This window comes from Anabrus simplex, chromosome 3 (assembly GCF_040414725.1).
Source record: "Anabrus simplex isolate iqAnaSimp1 chromosome 3, ASM4041472v1, whole genome shotgun sequence".
Lineage (NCBI taxonomy): Eukaryota > Metazoa > Arthropoda > Insecta > Orthoptera > Tettigoniidae > Anabrus > Anabrus simplex.
In genome coordinates, this window is record NC_090267.1 from 387,156,098 (window position 1) to 387,174,465 (window position 18,368).

General features: G+C 37.0%; 1 protein-coding gene across 1 annotated transcript in view; it reads right to left on the reverse strand.

Moving 5' to 3' along the window:
- The window catches only part of LOC136866822 (GTPase-activating Rap/Ran-GAP domain-like protein 3), a 451,356-nt gene that overhangs the window by 27,473 nt on the left and 405,515 nt on the right, over nucleotides 1–18,368 (reverse strand). Inside the window, exons 17-19 of the mRNA XM_067143927.2 lie at nucleotides 11,958–12,071; nucleotides 7,388–7,628; nucleotides 1,568–1,651 (exon numbers count right to left, since the gene is read on the reverse strand). Coding sequence (XP_067000028.2) covers nucleotides 1,568–1,651; nucleotides 7,388–7,628; nucleotides 11,958–12,071 — 439 coding nt within the window. The remainder of the gene's footprint in view (nucleotides 1–1,567; nucleotides 1,652–7,387; nucleotides 7,629–11,957; nucleotides 12,072–18,368) is intronic.

The window sequence follows — 18,368 nt, forward strand, 5'->3', positions numbered from 1 at the left end:
CAGCACACTGAACCTAAAGCTCAGGAAGAGATCTGTCAAGTTATTTTTTTGGTCAGTGGGGATATACTCTGAAGAAACATGGACCCTGAACTCTGACCTAACAAATTCAGGCATTTTGAAATGTGCTGTTGAAGGCATCTGCTCAAATACCTGGAGAGATCAAGTCACAAATATGGATGTACTCAGTGGCGGCCGCCCCATAATGTCACAGGGTCACATGCCCTCCAAGTAAACATTAATATTATAAACAGTTTTATTCTCATAAGAAAGGTGACTAGTACCTGTAAACTGCAAAATGTGGCTTCAGAATAGAGCATAAAATATTATATATCAGCTCCTGGTCACAATCCTCCACGTGACCGTAGGGCAAACTTTTAAAGTACATTGTCTCCAAACATTACCTTTGGCTATGTTTCTTGGAGAAGAGGCCCGCTATAATGAGACAGCCTTGGTCACAAGCAAACTGCGACCAAGGATGGTAGTAGCTAGTTCGTTGGAATGAAAAGAAAGCTACACTGACTTGTATTTCTGAATGTGCTATTGTAGAAAATACTACTACAACCATATAACTGACTGCTGTGAAAAGAGAAAGGTGTTTATTTACATTAAATAGAATAAAGACATTCCTGAGAAGTGCAATGGCAATTGAGAGGTAAAAGTGTATTACCTATGCTGGAGAGATTTGCTACAACTAAAGAAAGAAGGGTGGATCTGACATAAGTATTAATGACAAGGTAAACCTGGGTGTTTATAGTTGTGTGTGCATATTTTAGACTTATATCATCCATGTCTGTTTAACGTGACCATCCTATATTAAACTTCACGAGCTGCCACTAGATGTACTCAATCAAAATGGTAAAGAAAGAGTACTTCTTGGACATCTCGTGAAAGATAACTTGCCCTGGATTGGACAAACACACACTGACACAGAGGCTTATTATGAAACATAAAGGAAGGCAGATTGGGGGGCAAGAAACAACAAGGAAGGCCATGGAATGCTTTCATAGACCAACTGAAGCAAAATACAGTTAATGGTAGTTTGAACTTTTGGACAATTAAAGAAGATGGTTCTCTGTCATGAGAACTGGACGGCTTCCACTAGAGAAGCAAACCAGCGATGTGGCTGACACAATAGAATTTTGTTAACATTTAAGAAAAATTTTAAAAATTAAAAAAATAAGGAAATCGACGAGTTGGCCATTTGGTTAAGGGCGCATGTGAGCTTGCATCTGAAAAATAGTGGGTTTGAACCCCACTATTAGCACCACTGAAGATGGTTTTTCCATGGTTTCCCATTTTCACACCAGGAACCTTAATTAGGGCCACAGCCACTTCCTTTCTAATCCTAGGTCTTTCCTTTCCCATCATTGCAATAAGACCTATCTGAGTCGGTGTGACATAAAACAAAATTGTAAAACAAAGAAAAAAATAAGAAAATGAGGTGCAATCGCAACCTTTGATTCAGAATACTGCTCTTTTATTTTAATATTCTCCTTCATCTAGTGTTATAATAGTATCACTAATCTGGTGTGGTTTGAAATAACTGAATTTACATAAAAATACTTACCAATACTTGAAGGTACAGAATTCCAGTGAAAATCAAATTCTGTTGAAGCACTATCTCCTGATAGCTTTTGAAAATGGCATGTATCTGTAAGAAAGAAATAATTTAATACTGTTTGTTAAATAAGAAAAATTCAGAATTCACCATTAATTATTCTAATCACTAGTCAGTACATACATTTGGATAATATGGTTTATTTAACCAACAAATTAAGTAAGGTATATTTATTGTTCCTTATTTGTATACAGTGCCTTTAGTAGCAAGTTTGAGAAGAAGAAGACTGCTTTAGTACCTATTTTCAGCAATTTTAAAATTTTATCTGCAAGTAGGCTTAGAGAATTGATGTGCGGCTGTAGAAGTCATGTAGGTGAATTTTGACAATCTTGAAATCACCAAATTTTCTATGGACACTCAAAGACATACAAGCTTTGTATATTGTGCAGTGCAGTCCTGGGTAGTTGCCTTAACTAGTAAATATCATACCCTGTTGTTTAATCCCAGTAGAATGCGTGCATGTTGACCACAGCATTTATATAGAGTGTTTTATTCTTAGTCTTTTCCATCTGTTGAGGCTGTTTATTCAGATGTATCATGAGACAATTTCAATACAATTATTTTTGTAAGCAATGTGTTCATGCTTAATTATAAATGTAATTCTTGTATGGTCATAACAATTGGCGATGAGGGAAACTTTCAAACTTCAGAGGGAAATGATAATATTGTGTGAATAAAAACATGTTCTGCAATTAGTGACTGAATGGAAATATGACTGTCGTGTTACCTATATAACCTCGACTACATAAATATCATATTCCTACCATTAAATTAATTTTGTGTGAGACATAACTCAAAACATTCCTACATGGATTCAGACCAGTTTTGGCAATTTTAGTGGCAATCAATGCCAATCAACAGGCACTCTCAGATCAACTGCGAAGTCAAGCACCAATTCAACCTACTCAACCTATTATTAATTCAAATACATTTCTAATTCCACCCTTTGAATGTTTCAACCCACAAGCAGGGAACTTTTGAAATTACAGGCAATGTTTTGAAAACTATTTACAATTGAAAAATGTGTTCACCAACAAGAAATATGCCACTCAGATGCTACTTAATTTGATTGGTTCTACAAGTTATAACATATTATCTGCACTAGTGGCACAAAAAACACCTAATGATTTTGATTATGACAATTTAATTGAAATGCTAGAAAAGCACCTTTGTCAAAAGAAGAATGTTCTATTCAAATCCTCTTGTAGAGAACATGGTATATTCCAAAAATTCACAGCTCCTGGGCATCCAGCAACTAACAGAATGGCAGAACAAAATGTCAGATGCTAAAACGTCGACTTAAAGCTATGGCGAATGAGCCCTTGTCTATATCCAGAAAAGTACAAGAGATCCTTCTGAAATATCATGCCAACCCTCTAGATTGTGGAAAATCACCAGCTGAATTGTACTTGAACAGACCATTATGGATCAAACTAGACATTATTCGACCAAGCAAACAGGAAAGAAATCAAGAGGCAACACATGGACACTGCAATCTAAGCATGGGAGACAGAGACCAAGTGAAATTCTATCAGGGGAATAAAATGTCATGGAAGTATGGAGTAGTCATTGAAAAGTTTGATATTTACATTACCAGATTCAGCTAGACTATGGTTATAGCCTCAAAAGACATACTGACCAAATATTTAGGACAGAGGTTCCAAAGAAGACAGGAACATTCACTGATCAGAAACTAACTCCAAGTCAACAAGAGGAACATCCTGAATATAAACAACCTTTCATCTTCACTGACTGGATGAATGAACCAATCCCTGGGAGATATCAAAGGCTTGAAGCAGAAGAACACATACAAAATCAAAGACTTGAGGCAGAAGAAAACGGATCTCCATCCCCAAACCTAATCTGCCGACCAAATAGGAAACACCGTCTGCCGCAGTACCTTAAGTACTATGTTACTTAAATGATCACCAAATTCTCTTCTTCAAAATAAGTGTGGGAGACTGTTATATCCTGGTAGAATGTGTGCATGTCGACCACGGCATCTATATAGAGACTGTATTATTCTTAGTCTTTTCCATCTGTTGAGGTTGATTATTCAGATGCATCATGAGACAATTTCAATAAAATTATTTTTGTAAGCAATGTGTTCTTGCTCAATTATAAATGTAATTCATGTATGGTCATAACACCTGTTATGGTCCTCCCTCCTCTCACTTAATTTTCATTGTTGATATTATTATAAAATGGAAAAGATAGGTGGCTTTCTAAGTAAAACTGGGGGCATAATAACTGACGAGGGAAGTACCCTAACTCAAACGGCTAAAACCGACTGGAAGTGTGCTTAACATACGAATATATGTCTGTTCTACTATCCATCAAGGGCATTTATCTGTAAAACCCCGCATTAGTGTTCAATCAATGTTTGGACATTACGGCGTACAAATATTGCAGCAACACAATTCGCAGAAGGAACTACCATGCAACAGGCACTTCAGACCATTATAGTCACAAGAAATAGATGTGGTGCAGTATCATCTGGCAAAAGATTGAACACGTGCTTGCAGCAGGAACTCTTAACACATGCAGTACCATGTTGACGTAGTCATCTTTCCCACAATAGAAGATACTGTGTTATCCTTTATTCAATGTCAAAGTGTAAATGTGGATTTTCAATGAAGTGATTAAAACACTGCGGAATGGGACAGTATGCACACTTAACAAGGGCAACATGTAGACATACTACATTATTTACAATGTTCCCGCATTGCAATAGTCCAAACTCAAAATGCCACTGTGATCACATTATCAAATGAAGCAACTGGAACATCCACATAATAACCTGCTCTTTGCCATGTGTATGTTAACATAGGTCTGTATCTCGGTGCAGATATTTGATTGTAGATGATGGAGTGAAGACGGATGATGAAGTATCAGTCAGGTAATGTGGCCTGCGTGGTATCTATTTGCAAATGTACAAAATCAACAAGACGTCTGACATAAAGTTTGTATTGCCAAAAGAAATATACATCCAGAGGTTGATAGTATTTGGTTGTATTTAGTGGCAATATCTGTAATGTAATATCTTTATTTGGAAAACATTCTTCAATGACGCTGTAGTCTTTGTGTCCTGACCAAGAATTGCAAAGTAATAGACCTCTCTCACCCACATGTTCAGCGAGGACTGAATTAAAGAAGCTCCAATTTTTCCACGTTTACTCGCTTCAACATGGATGTTCCGTGGACACATCGCAGTCAGTTTCTTTGCAACCTGCGGACCAAATGTTCCATCCTTTTCCTGCAGACAAATGTAAAGCTTGCTCGCTAATTTGCCATTCATGGACACAGCCACATCAATTGTGTAACTATGCATAGAACTATGCACAGACTGTACCAGACCAACTGCTGATTTTTCCCCTCTGTTTGAAAGTGTGTTGTTCATAAAATATTGGCTCTGATCACTATTCCAAACACATTCCTTCATTATATTCCCGTCTTGAATAAACATGTTCACGTCTGCCACAAATGTTTCTGCTGTTTATATAATAACATGCTCTTCTTCAATCTTTTTGTGAGCCATTAACATAGAAATATGTCTGGACGAAATATTATATTCGTCTTTGAAGGTCCTGACAAAATGCAATGAAGCTTTAAAATTATCCACAGAAACTGCTTTAGCTGCCTCCAGAGCTAACGCTTGAATGTGCCAGTAGTGGACCACTGACCATTATCTCTAGCATCAAATTGTGCTTTTACAGACTCTTTTAAAGCCTTCAGTTTTAATGTTTTGTTTCCCTTGAACAGACCTGGGTCTTGCCTTTTGTGCGTCATATTATCTAAAATTACCTTGCAGTTTGATTTCGACCTAATGCAGCTATAACGCTTCATTAGTTTCTGATAAGAATTGTAACCGCGATTATAATAATCCTCATAAATGTTGTCTAATGTTCAGTCATCAATACTCCGTATCACACTTGTTGGGGATGAAGGAGCAGAATCACTGTCACGTGTAGTTCCTTCCGTTGCTGGATTGTCGGTACGGTTAGAACCCTCATACTCATGTGCTGTTTCTTCAACGCTGTCCGCCACACAGTCACCATTACTCTCCAATGTGTCAGTATGTAGTTCTGTTACAGATCCATTGTATTTCTGCGTTACGATATCATATAACATGCATGCAAATGGCCCTTTCTCCACTCCACTTACATCTTCACTATCCAGTGTGTAGCATCGGCGTACCTTTCCGCGCAGCAACTTCACAACATTCACAGGGTTGATTGGCTTCCACCTACTCATGTCAAACATTTGTGTGTGCACTATACTATGACACACTGCAACTGTGTACAGCTCCAATGCATCACGGCCTGTGCGCTGACTGTCAGATGGCACTGGCGACCGAACACATACTTTTACAGATGAATGGCCTTGATAGCTATTGACATAGGTACAACTGTATACTTTAAGCCCACTTTCTGTCAGTTTTAGCCGTTCGAGCCGGGGTACTTCCCTCATGAGTAGCAGATTCACTGGCTTCTTACTAAGATGCCCACAGTTCAAAAGCTGGCCAATGCATGTGGGATTTTGAGTTATATCCCTGTGGTTCAGATTCATATGAAATTCGAAAGCTCGTGGCTATGATCATGATATCAACAGTCATACAAAATTGCAAGCTTGCTTTGAAGCAAAAGTTAATGATACCACATCCATAAATACAACTATTTGTGGATGACCAATTATATTGCAGGATGCTTAATAATATCTGTAAATTTAAACTAAAATCTGATGTTCCCAAAAGAGAAAAATGCATTCTGCTACAGTAAAGATAGCACTGGAATTGAAAATCAGTTAACAGACCTAACGGAGGCATGATTAAACCAGGGGCTTAGCTGCAAGCTTTCTTCCCAGATGGTGGAGGTTTGAATCCCTGTTGAGTCTGAGTTGGAATTTTCACTGAAAAATCATCATATGTATGTCAATGCAATACATATTTGTAACATAAATTCAGGTTATCTCTGGGTGTAAAAAGTGACACTAATCAACCATCACTGAGCATTCCCTTCATTTTGGTTCAGTTGTTCTCTCTATTCTTTATTTTGTTCATCAGATTTTCCATAATATTCACTTTCTGAAGTCCCTAGACCCAGGAACCCACAAAGTTTTTATTTCATACAATAATATGTCTCTTTAACTGCTGATGGTTTTAGTAGTTAACACCGGGCGAGTTGCCCGTGCGATTAGGGATGCGCGGCTGTGAGCTTGCATCTGGTAGATGGTGGGTTTGAATTCCACTGTCGGCAGCCCTGAAGATGGTTTTTCATGGTTTCTCATTTTCACACCAGGCAAATGCTGGGGCTGTACCTTAATTAAGGCCACGGCTGCTTCCTTCCAACTCATAGGCCTTTACCATTGCATCGTCACCATATGACTTATCTGTGTTGATGCGGCGTAAAGCCACTAGCAAAAAAAAAAAATAGAGAGTAGTTATCGTGCCAGAAGTTTGGCTCATCATCATCAGAGGTTTCTTTAAAGTGATAACATATATATTGACACTGTCCCTGGCTTATATGTAAGGCATACTGCCACATGATAAGGTTACAAGAAAGCAACACTATTGTCTCTTCATTGCACAGTAGTTCAAACAAGAAACTCCAAAATTTGACACCAGTTCATTATGAAATCCAAGTAGTTGCTGGTTCAAATGGAATTTTGAGGATTGATAGCAGTTGTTCTCTCATTTATTTCCTATTTATTATGCTTAGTTCATACTCATATAATACATATTATCAGAAAGGAATTTTAATGAAAACTCACGATTATAGCATAGCAGTAACTCTGGTTCCTGATCCTCATACAGATCAACTGCAGCAACCAGATGCACACGACTACCCTCTACAGTATGCAAGTGAACCACATCTCCACTACGTTCATTCACAACATCAAACTGATGGCGGTAACCCACACAGATGTAATTGTCTCCAACACCACTGTCAGATCTCGCCAGCGAGGAATCCACCAGTGTCATCAAGGTTGGTGGTTCTGCCACTTGCAACTCCTACAGCATACATGAAAAAAAATTAAACGATTTTATTATGTGAAGTTTACAATAAAATCAATATTGCCATACACAATAAGAAGAAAGGCAACCAACTAAAAAATTAAAATAACTATAACAAGCCTGTAGGCTTACACAGAGGAAATGTACAGCTCATTACATTCTGGCAGGCACTGACATAGCTAAATATAGCTTAATACAGATCATGCACATAAACATATTAAATAAGTGGTTGAGCATATAAACACCAGTTAAATATGTACATCAGTAAATGAAAGGTACCATGGTATGTGAAAAGTTGCTGAAGTAAGGAAATGAAGTAGTCTCCTTAACAGAGGAATAAGGTACGATGGCAAGTCACTAAGTATCTGCAATCAATTTTTATAATTTACTACAAAAAGAGTACACACTTTTTGTTGATATTATTTTTCAACATAGTCACCCTGATTTTCAATGCAAATAGTCCACCATTTCACAAGCTTTCTGATACCCCTCGCAAAAAAGGTTTTTGGTAGCGGAACAAGCCACGTATGCACCGCTTCCTTCACCTGTTGATTGGAGCTGAATTGACGGCCTATTAGAGCATTTTTAAGTGGACCAAACAGTTGCTGACGGGCCGAGATCGGGACTGTATGCAGGATGCTCCAACACCTCAAAATGTAGTATCTGAAGAGTTTGAGCAGTATGGGTGGTGATATATGGACGCGTACTGTCATGCAATAAAAGAACACCTTCCGACAATCAACCTCTGCGTTTGTTGCGAATTACAGGTTTCAGCTTGTTTACCAGCATATCACTGTAACATTCACTGTTTACTGTTTTCCCCTTTTCCTGTTAATGTTCCAAGATTGGCTCCTGAGAGTCCTAAAACACTGTGAGCATCACTTTTCCTGCAGAAGGTTGACACTTGAATTTCTTTTTGACTGGGAATCCGGGATGCTTCCATTCCATGCTCTGACATTTGCTCTCTGGTTTGAAGTGGTGAACCCATGTTTCATCTCCAGTGATGATCTGTTTCAGAAACAATTCACCTTCGTTAGCATGACAGCCCAGTAGGTGCTGACAGATTCTCACGCGATTGTGCTTCTGCTCTTCACCGAGTTGTTTTGGAACCCATCTTGAATAGACTGTGTGAGAGTTAAGCCTGTTATGCAAGATTTCATATGCAGAACCATGTCTAATATACATATGGTTTGCCATGACATCAAGAGTCACTCTTCTGTTGAACACTTGTTCAATATTGGCATCAGTTATGACTGCAGACGGATGCCCGGATCTTTCCTCATCCTTCACTGATTACTGATATCTATCTAAATTTAATTACAGAATATTTACAAATATTCAACATTTCTTTGGTTAAACCGAAAGGAATTGCAGAAGTACATTATTCATTTACTGACAGTTCACATGATTGCTTAAGACTTTATAACTTAAAAAGCATCTTACATTCTGCGTTATACAGCACTATACCTTTCCCACAAATAATCAGTGGCGACCTCTGACTTCTGGTTTAGGGTATGTAACTGAAAAAGAATTGCAAACAATTGCAAATTGACCCTAGCACTCTTATATCCATGCCTACTGAACTACTCTCTGATCGGTGTGATGTAATTTCAAAATTACATCATTCCCACATTTTCTTTGTTTCATAATTCCACTACAAGCACATGAAACTGAATCATTTATATTACAACAATACACATTTGTCATATATCATCATTTATAGCACAAGAAAAGAACCACTCACAAGCAAGAACTTGAGTACTTCACGAAATAGCAAATAAATTTTGGCGTCACGTGATAACTTACAGGGATACGACCTTGCACCACCCTCTTGATGGATGTGGCTGTTTGTTCCACATTCCAACCCCACGAAAGAGATCAACAACCAAAGAGTGTCCAATGCTTGTGCTGCCATCTCTGGAGTAGTTTGGCAATCAGTAGCAGACACTAGCCAGCCACACTCGTTTCATCCATCTCTCAGGATTGTGCGACTCTTTTTGAACTGTTCAGCCACTAGTAAACACTTCGCAGTGGCAAAACATTGTACCCACATTGTGCTGAAAGTCTTCTATGAATTTTCGCTTCTGGTACCCTCAGACCACAAAAAACGGACTACAGAACACTGTTGTTACTTGGTAGAAACAGAGAGTGGCATGGCCATCTTTACGTCGCACCAATGCAAGCTGTACTGATCTGATACAATACTGCTGAAACCTACCACAGATGTAGACAATGGTGTCATCAAGCGGCTGGTGAGCACACAACGCTTGCCTACATACTATTTGAGGAAGAAATTATTACTGATATCTATCTAAATTTAATTACAAAATATTTACCAATATTCAACATTTCCTTTGGTTAAACCAAAAGGAATTGAAGAAGTACATTATTCAGTTACCGACAGTTCACATGATTGCTTAAAACTAACAGTGTGAGCCTCAGTCAAATTGTTGGTTATTCCTTGTGTTGTGTCTGGGCAAGTGGATGATGCAATAGCTACCCTGGCCTAAATAGCTCGCCCCAGTGATGTTACAGTGTCAGTTAGTCTGCAATAAACTTTTGAACACTGTAAAGCATAATTGCTTCTCATACAGCAGTAATTAATTGGTTTAGTATCCCTGAAAATCTTATCAATTCCAGCTGCTTTCTAGTTTTCAACTTTTATAACTTATTGTAAATCTCCTTATCATAGGTAAATTTTAATACTTCTTTAGTATTAGTCACCTCCTCTATCTGGATATTATCTTTTTTTTATTTTTATGGCTAGTGGCTTTACGTTGCACTGACACAGATAGGTCTTATGGCGATGATGAGATAGGAAAGGGCTGGGAATTGGAAGGAAATGGCTGTGGCCTTAATTAATGTACAGCCCCAGCATTTGCCTGGTGTGAAAATGGGAAACCATGGAAAACCATGTTCAGGGCTGCCGACACGACAGTGGGATTCAAACCTACTATCTCCCGGATGCAAGCTCACAGCTGCATGGCCCTAACTGCACGGCCAACTCACCCGGTGCAGACATTATCCTTGTAACCAATAACCTTTACATACTGCTGACTGAATACTTCTACCTTTTGAAGATCCTCGTGTACACACTTCCCTTGTTCATTAATGATTGCTGAAATGTCCTTCTTGGAACCTGTTTCTGCCTTAATGTACCTACTACCCTTCCATTTTTCACTAAAATTTGTATGACTGACAATTATGCTTGCCATCAGATAATCCTTAACTGACTTCTTAGCTAGATTCAATTTCCTAGTAAGTTCCTTCAATTTCTCTTTACTTCCACAGCCATTTCTAACTCTATTTCTTTCTGACCTGCACCTCCTTCTTAGTCTCTTTACTTCTCAGTTATCATATAGCAGGTATATACCATTCCTTACCATACTTAAAGGTACATGACTGTTTTCACATTCCTCAACAATTGCTTTAAACCCATCCCAGATTATGTTTACATTTCTATTTGCCAATTTCCATGAATCATAGTTACTTTTAAAAAACGTTCTCATACCTTTTTTATCAGCCATATAGTACTGAATAATAATAATAATAATAATAATAATAATAATAATAATAATAATAATAATAATAATAATAATAATAATAATAATAATAATAATAATAATAATAATAATAATTTATTAGCGGTAATGCCATTTTACACAACAATAGAGAAAAATAAACAAAACACACTAAAAATAAAGTTCAGTGGCTACTTTTAAGACCTTCCTTTCTATCAGATTTATTTTTAAGTATGGCAAAAACAGCTTCATGTTCACTAATACCATCTGTTACTGCAGTTTCTCTATAGAGCTCATCTAGTTTTACCAGCATTTTTAATATGCCAACATCAACTCTATGAAGTGCCAAGACTTTTGACTGACCTTCAGAAAGAGTACTTGAAGTGCTGCCACCTCCTTTGCTTGTAGAAAATAATGTATATAAGAATATCTGTCTCCTTCAGTTTGGAAACTAAGGGCATAAATTGAAGTTTAGGGATTTGGGACATGAATAAAGGGTTATTGAATTTGTCTTTTTTTTTTTTTTTTTATGATCATAAATCTGATAGGTAAACATGTTCATAATTGAGAGGACCTGATTCACTTATGAGTAAACTGGAAGGACCTTTCTAATGCTTTAGTAGACTTATAAGTGGACCATTAGCAGAAATCTTAATCTCAAAAATGACTGTCTTTTCAAAATACTCAGGCCCAAGTCATGCACAATATTTTAATGTCCTTGAAGAAAATACAATTATTAGGAGTTCTTAGTTTGATGTATTCTCTCCAGCATTTAGTAAATATGCATTAATATGGGAATACATACCCTTATATATTGAAAACCATCAACCGTGTCAGTATCACTTGCAGGACACCATGCAGTCCAAGCGGCAGAATGCCGCCATTGCATAACTAACAGTTTCTTCCCAATGGCAACAACCTAGAAGTAGAGAAAGAAAGTTCTGAGGTACTGACCTGCAGCACTTTAAATCTATTTAGGAAGGCAAAAAAATAGTAAATAAACTGCAACCACATATATATATTTATTTATTGGAACTATCCCAGCATTTGCCTGGAAGTGAAAATGAGGAAACCACAGGAAACCATTCTCAGGACAGTCAATGATGAGGCTCGAACCCATGTGCCTCTTGAATGCGGAGCTTGGCCCCATAGCCGTAGTGCGTTAACATGCATTGCCACTCTGATCAGAGAGCCCAATTTCTTGGCCAACATTCAACATAATTTCCAGTACTGGTACTTTGAATCACAATTTAAACTTATAATTTTCTCATGTAATAACAGTGAAGCATTTGAATTCATGAACTTTTCAGCTTGTTGAGCAATTCATTTCTTTAGACATCAGACAATTTAACATGTCAAATAAGGTTATTCACCATCTGATCATTTCTCAGCCTTGTATTCAATGCTTTTAATCCTTTTATTGGGAGTGGTATCTTCATAGTTCTCACCCACAAACAAACTTGATACAAAAATTCCATTCTGAAATGATAAACAACAAAAGGAAAATCTACATCACTACAACAAAAGCAAGTATACAGTGGAATCTCCATACAACAATTACCAACACAATGATAATTCCTTCTGAAATGATGAAATATTCCGGTCCTGACATTAATTCCATTAATTTAATGTAAACTTCTGCTCGATTTAATGACACTCTTGCAAGCACAAAAGTAATTAGGAACATCTGTTACTGCCATAGGAAGATTGAACTTTCCTACTGTGTATGCAGAGCAAGCAAGAGTGTTCATAGCTATATTTTTACTTGAGGAGTAGGTTGTGTTGAGCAACTCTGAGAACTCAACAGATTTGAAATTCCAGGAAGATCTATTCAGTGTGCATACCGGTACCAGGAGGATTTGAATGGATGTACTGTAGTTATCGGACAACTACTTAAAACTAAAATAGTCCCTTCATTATCTCGTTTTGGCAGATTGTTGTACATTCCAAGAAATGTTGTAGCTGTAGGAGTGAATCTCGGTGCAGTTAGGTCTATATGTGTTTGTCTGTGAAGAGGAATGTGAAACAGACTCATTTCATATTTCTTTAACTATGGCAGTTTACAATAGTGGAGTGCTGCATATTGTAAACAACGATTATGTGTGAAAAATTAAAATTACGTGGTCAGTATGAATGTACTCGGTGGACATAGGTAAATTGCCATTTTGTATTATTTTGTGTTTCTGTTGTTGTAAACTTCATATTACTGGGAATTAAATTATATTATAAGGCAGGTAGTTAATATAATTCAATTTTCAGATATTAATGTGTTCACCAATTGACATGAGAACTCATTATTTTAAATCCCTCTTTATGATGGTACCGGTAACTTGCTCAACAACAATATATTTTTCTGTGCATGTGATACTGTTGTGTCAAGATTGCACTGTATACACTTTGAAAGTAAACCATTTGTTGAATAAGTTCTCTTCCATATAAAAATGACCAAAGAAGTTTAACAGTCATAATTTAAAGAAGAAAAACAATGCTTTCTGGGTATATAACATGAATTTCTAGTTAATGTCACTGAAGACAATATTCAAGAGAAGAAAATCAAGGAAATATTTTGAAATATGGTGGTAAAAGAGGTGATATGAATGACTAGATACCATGAAATAAGGAGAACTTCAGAAATAAGAAAAGTCGATGATGACTCGTAACTTTGGGATATTATAGTAACAGTGCGAGCCTCAGTCAAGTTGCTGGTTATTCCTTGTGCTGTGTCTGGGGAAGTGGATGATGCAATAGCTATCCTGGCCTATATAGTTTGCCCCAGTGATATTACAGTGTCAGTTAGTCTGCAATAAGCTTTCGAACACTGTAGAGCATAATTGCTTCTTATACAGCAGTAATTGATTGGTTTAGTAACGCTTCTGAATTAAGTTTTGAATAACAGAGAATTTTTACATGGTGCAGAATTTTAAATGCAATTGATATAGTCTTGTAGGAAAACAAGATAGAGATAAATAAATTTAAAGTAAAAATAACGGAATACAGTCATATGTTGTCCGATGATGCAGCAGGTACCAGATTATGAAATAAGGTCTTAAAGGGAAATTGATGGATATTTTTACTTAGGTAGCAGAATAACCAGTTTTAGCAGTAGCAATGAGAACATAACATACCATACACATTAGACTAGCCAAATCAAGGAAGGCCTCTCTTAAGAAAAGTAATTTCTTTACTTCAAACACAGATGTACATGTTATAAAAATTATTTCTGCATACAATATGTTTGTGTGGTGGATGGCATTGTGTGGAAGTGAAACCTGGACAATAACTAATCAAAAGAAGGAGAATAGAAGCCTTTGAAATTTAACCAAAATTGAAGGTGATATGGGTAGATTGGATTACCAATGAAGGATTTCTGGATCGAGTTGTTGAAAGAAGCGAGTAACGCTGTGTCTAGCGCGAGTGTCTGAGGATTAAAGTTTCACAAGCTTGTTTCTGCTCTGCAGCTTCTGTTTATCTTATTATATGTCTCTATTCAAGTTCTTAACTTTATATTGTATGACTTTATTTTGTCAGTTGTTTGTTCCCCTCCATTACATTTCCATCACTGGACGCGCTTGTGAATGGTCGGCTGTTGAGATTGCTCTTACATTATCGTAGTGTAAAGTAGTTAAAATCTACTGAAATTATTTAATTTTATGTGTTTGTGATTCATTTAGTGCTATTTATATACTGGTGTTTAGTGCTTGTTGGTAGAAATTGGGAGTAGTGATATTTATTTGAATTTTATATCAAGTGGTTCAGTTGGTGTTCAGTAGATTACGTTTTCTAGGTAAAGTAGGCTAACTAGGTGTACTTTGTTTCAAATTTACATTTAGGAAATAATTTAGGTAATAATATTGATTTTTAAAAATATCTGTAGGTTTGTTGCTATAATACTTACAAAGGCAGATTATAAAAAGGAGTTATAACTTCCGCAGCTTTTCCACTATTTCGCATAGATATCCGTTCAAACTATAACGAAAATAATAATTTATTCAATAAATAATATGATATGCCTGTAAACTCAGATTATTTGAAAAGAAGTTAAAGAGAATACATGATATTTCGCTGGATAATTACCCAACAGTCATTGGATTGTTGACAATTATTTTTTGCTGCATTCCAACGAGATCAAAGAGTATATGGTAAACAAATACAAGAATCAGCTGATTACTGTATTCCGATAAATTGTATTTCTAAGTCCCCAGCATACTTTGTACTTTGCACCTTCGTTTCGTCATTGAGTAAAAGTTAATAATCGTCCGACTCGTTGGCTGAACGGTCAGCGTACTGGCCTTCGGTTCAGAGGGTCCCGGGTTCGATTCCCAGCCGGGTCGGGGATTTTAACCTTAATTGGTTAATTCCTACGGTACGGGGGCTGGGTGTATGTGTTCTCTTCATCATCATTTCATCCTCATCACGACGCGCAGGTTGCCTACGGGAGTCAAATAGAAAGACGTGCACCTGGCGAGTCAAACCCGTCCTGGGATATCCCGGCACTAAAAGCCATACGACATTTCAGTTAATAATCAAATTCCTATATCCCAATAATAATTGCAGTTCAAGTCCCCAGCGTAGTTTTGACAGCAATTTCTTTTCTTTGAGAAATTATTGTAGACAACCTCTTAGTTTTCAGCATTTAAGGACACTTTTATTCTTTGTCCTGTGTATTGGAGAAAATAATAATAATCCACCAGCTGTAAAAATCATATAACCACTGTGTAGTAGGAAAAATAATAATAATAATCCAGCTGTAAAAATAATATAACCACATTTCAGTTGAGAATTGTAGTGCAGATATGGTATATTAGATAGTATCTTGCCTGCTATATTTGTGTGTATCTTTGTGTGTATCTTTCATGTATATATATTAGAGTATAATAGGATAAAATAGTGTTAATAATAATCTGTCTACCGAGCGAGTTGGCCGTACAGTTAGGAGCACGCAGCTATGAGCTTGCATCCTGGAAATACTGGGTTTGAATCCCACTGTCAACAGCACTAAAGATGGTTTTCCATGTTTTCCCATTTTCTTGCTAGGCAAATGTTGGGCTGTACCTTAATTAAGGCCATGGCCGCTTCCTTCCATCTCCTAGCCCTTTCCTATCCCATCGCCGCCATACGACCTATCTGTGTTGGTGCAACATAATGCCACTAGCAAAAAAGAAAAAGAAAATAATAATCTGTCTACGCATTTAGCTTTGTTGGTAATCTTTGAGTAGTTCTTGTGAATTTCAAACTTGCAAATTTCATTTCTGTTTGTGCTTAGTAGTAACAATACTGAGCCCATAATTCCACCTTGCTGACATTTCAACTACAAGATGGAGTGCATCCATAATTTTTTTGCAAGCTTATCTCACATTCCGTGGCATGGCAACTCACAGCGGGAAGCAGCCCACCAATATGAACGAGGTCGGAACATTTCAGAAGACCTCAGGTGATTAATAATGGAATTCTGGATAATAACCCTCACTGCAACAGATTTCGGCACTGTCATTAACAAAGAAATAAGTAATTAAGAATTTTGGGAAATATTTGATGAAGTTAAAGTCCACAGGGTGGAAATCAGTGGCAAATTTCCCATACATGTGATTGATTCATTACATCCCTTGTATTTTCAATGAAAAAATATTAATTTTTCATATTTTAATGGAAGTTAGTTATATAAAATTCAAACGCACAGTTATCGATACTGAGAGATGGATGAAACAAGCATTTGCCGGCTAGTGACTGCTATTACTGTAATTGGCAAACTACTCCAGAGATGGCACCATCAGCATTGGACCATTGTTGTTTGTTGATCTCTTTCATGGGGTTGGAATGCAGAACGAAAAGCCACAACTGTCAAGAGAGTGGTGCAAGGTAGAACCCTGTACTGTAAGTTATCACATGTGGCTGGGATTTATTTGCTATTTTGTGAAATACTGGAGTTCTTGCTTGTGAGTGGTTCTTTTCTTGTGTTATAAATCATGATACATTGCAAATGTATGTTGTAATATAAATGATTCAGTTTCATGCACTTGAAGTGTAAATATCAAATGAAGAAAATGCAGGAATGGTATGAATTTGAAATGACATCACACCGATCAGTGAGTAGTTCAATAGGCGTGGATGTAGGAGCGCCAGGTTCACGCATTTCTACCACGAAATCCGAATTGAATTCTAACCATCCTGTAATCGAACGATTATTAAGAGAACCATTTAGTATACTTTTTTTTTATGGAGGAAAGCAGAATTATAAATGAAGGACAACTGCATCCAACTCTGAAAGTAACTACACAACTTAAGTCATAAGTTGTGTGTTCCTCATTTCAACAGAAATATTTATGAAACAGACCATTGGATTAGTAGATGTGAGGTCTTAAATAAACTTTTCTATTGGCCTTGTTTGTTGTTTTGTCTTGAAAAAATGTTTTGGAATGATGGTCTGTTTGCATTGATGTTTGCAACTTTTTTTCATATCCACTAAACCAGAAGGCAGGAGTTACCACTGTTGGAAATGTATTTAATTAGGCTTGGAGAGAAGGTAACATCTATCTTGGCCGAGAGGAATACACAAGTCAAGGAAATGCAGTCAAAATGTGTGGGAATCCTTGTGCACAAAATTTATTAATTATGTCCATTACAGACAAAGAAAAATAAGTAAACAACACCATCATGACTGGAATAATAGGTGGAATCTCTGGAGTGAGTCTCGAATAAATTGGTCCAGTGGAATGATTGTACCATAGTAGATGACACCAAGCAAAGCGTCCCTTCTATATGCATAAATACCGACTCCTCAGGTAAGAGCGTCAGTCATCATTCAGTGCTCTGAGAGTGTGGATCTGTGTCAGGCGACATTAAGAAAAAGGCTTAAAGTGGGCTAAATAGGCTTGTAAAATCTCTAAAGCCAGTTGGTTTGAGGGAGGAATATATTACCAAGTGGTAAATGGTGAACAGAGACAAATTAGATATTGATAACATGGTATCCACGATATCCATCCTGGTCGGGGAAGAAAATCATAAGTTAAATAATTGTAGGATTTCTGAACTTCTCATAGGGAGACAGCAGATTCATAGATAGCTCTTGTAAATTACTACGGACGATGTTATTTTTGGTAATTGGTAAGGGAGGACTTTAGTCTGGCAGAGATAAGCTTGTGTCTCATGGTCAGTCACACCTGTGAAATATCTGGATAGGAAGGAGTTGGAAGATTCTACAAACTGTATTAGTTGAGTT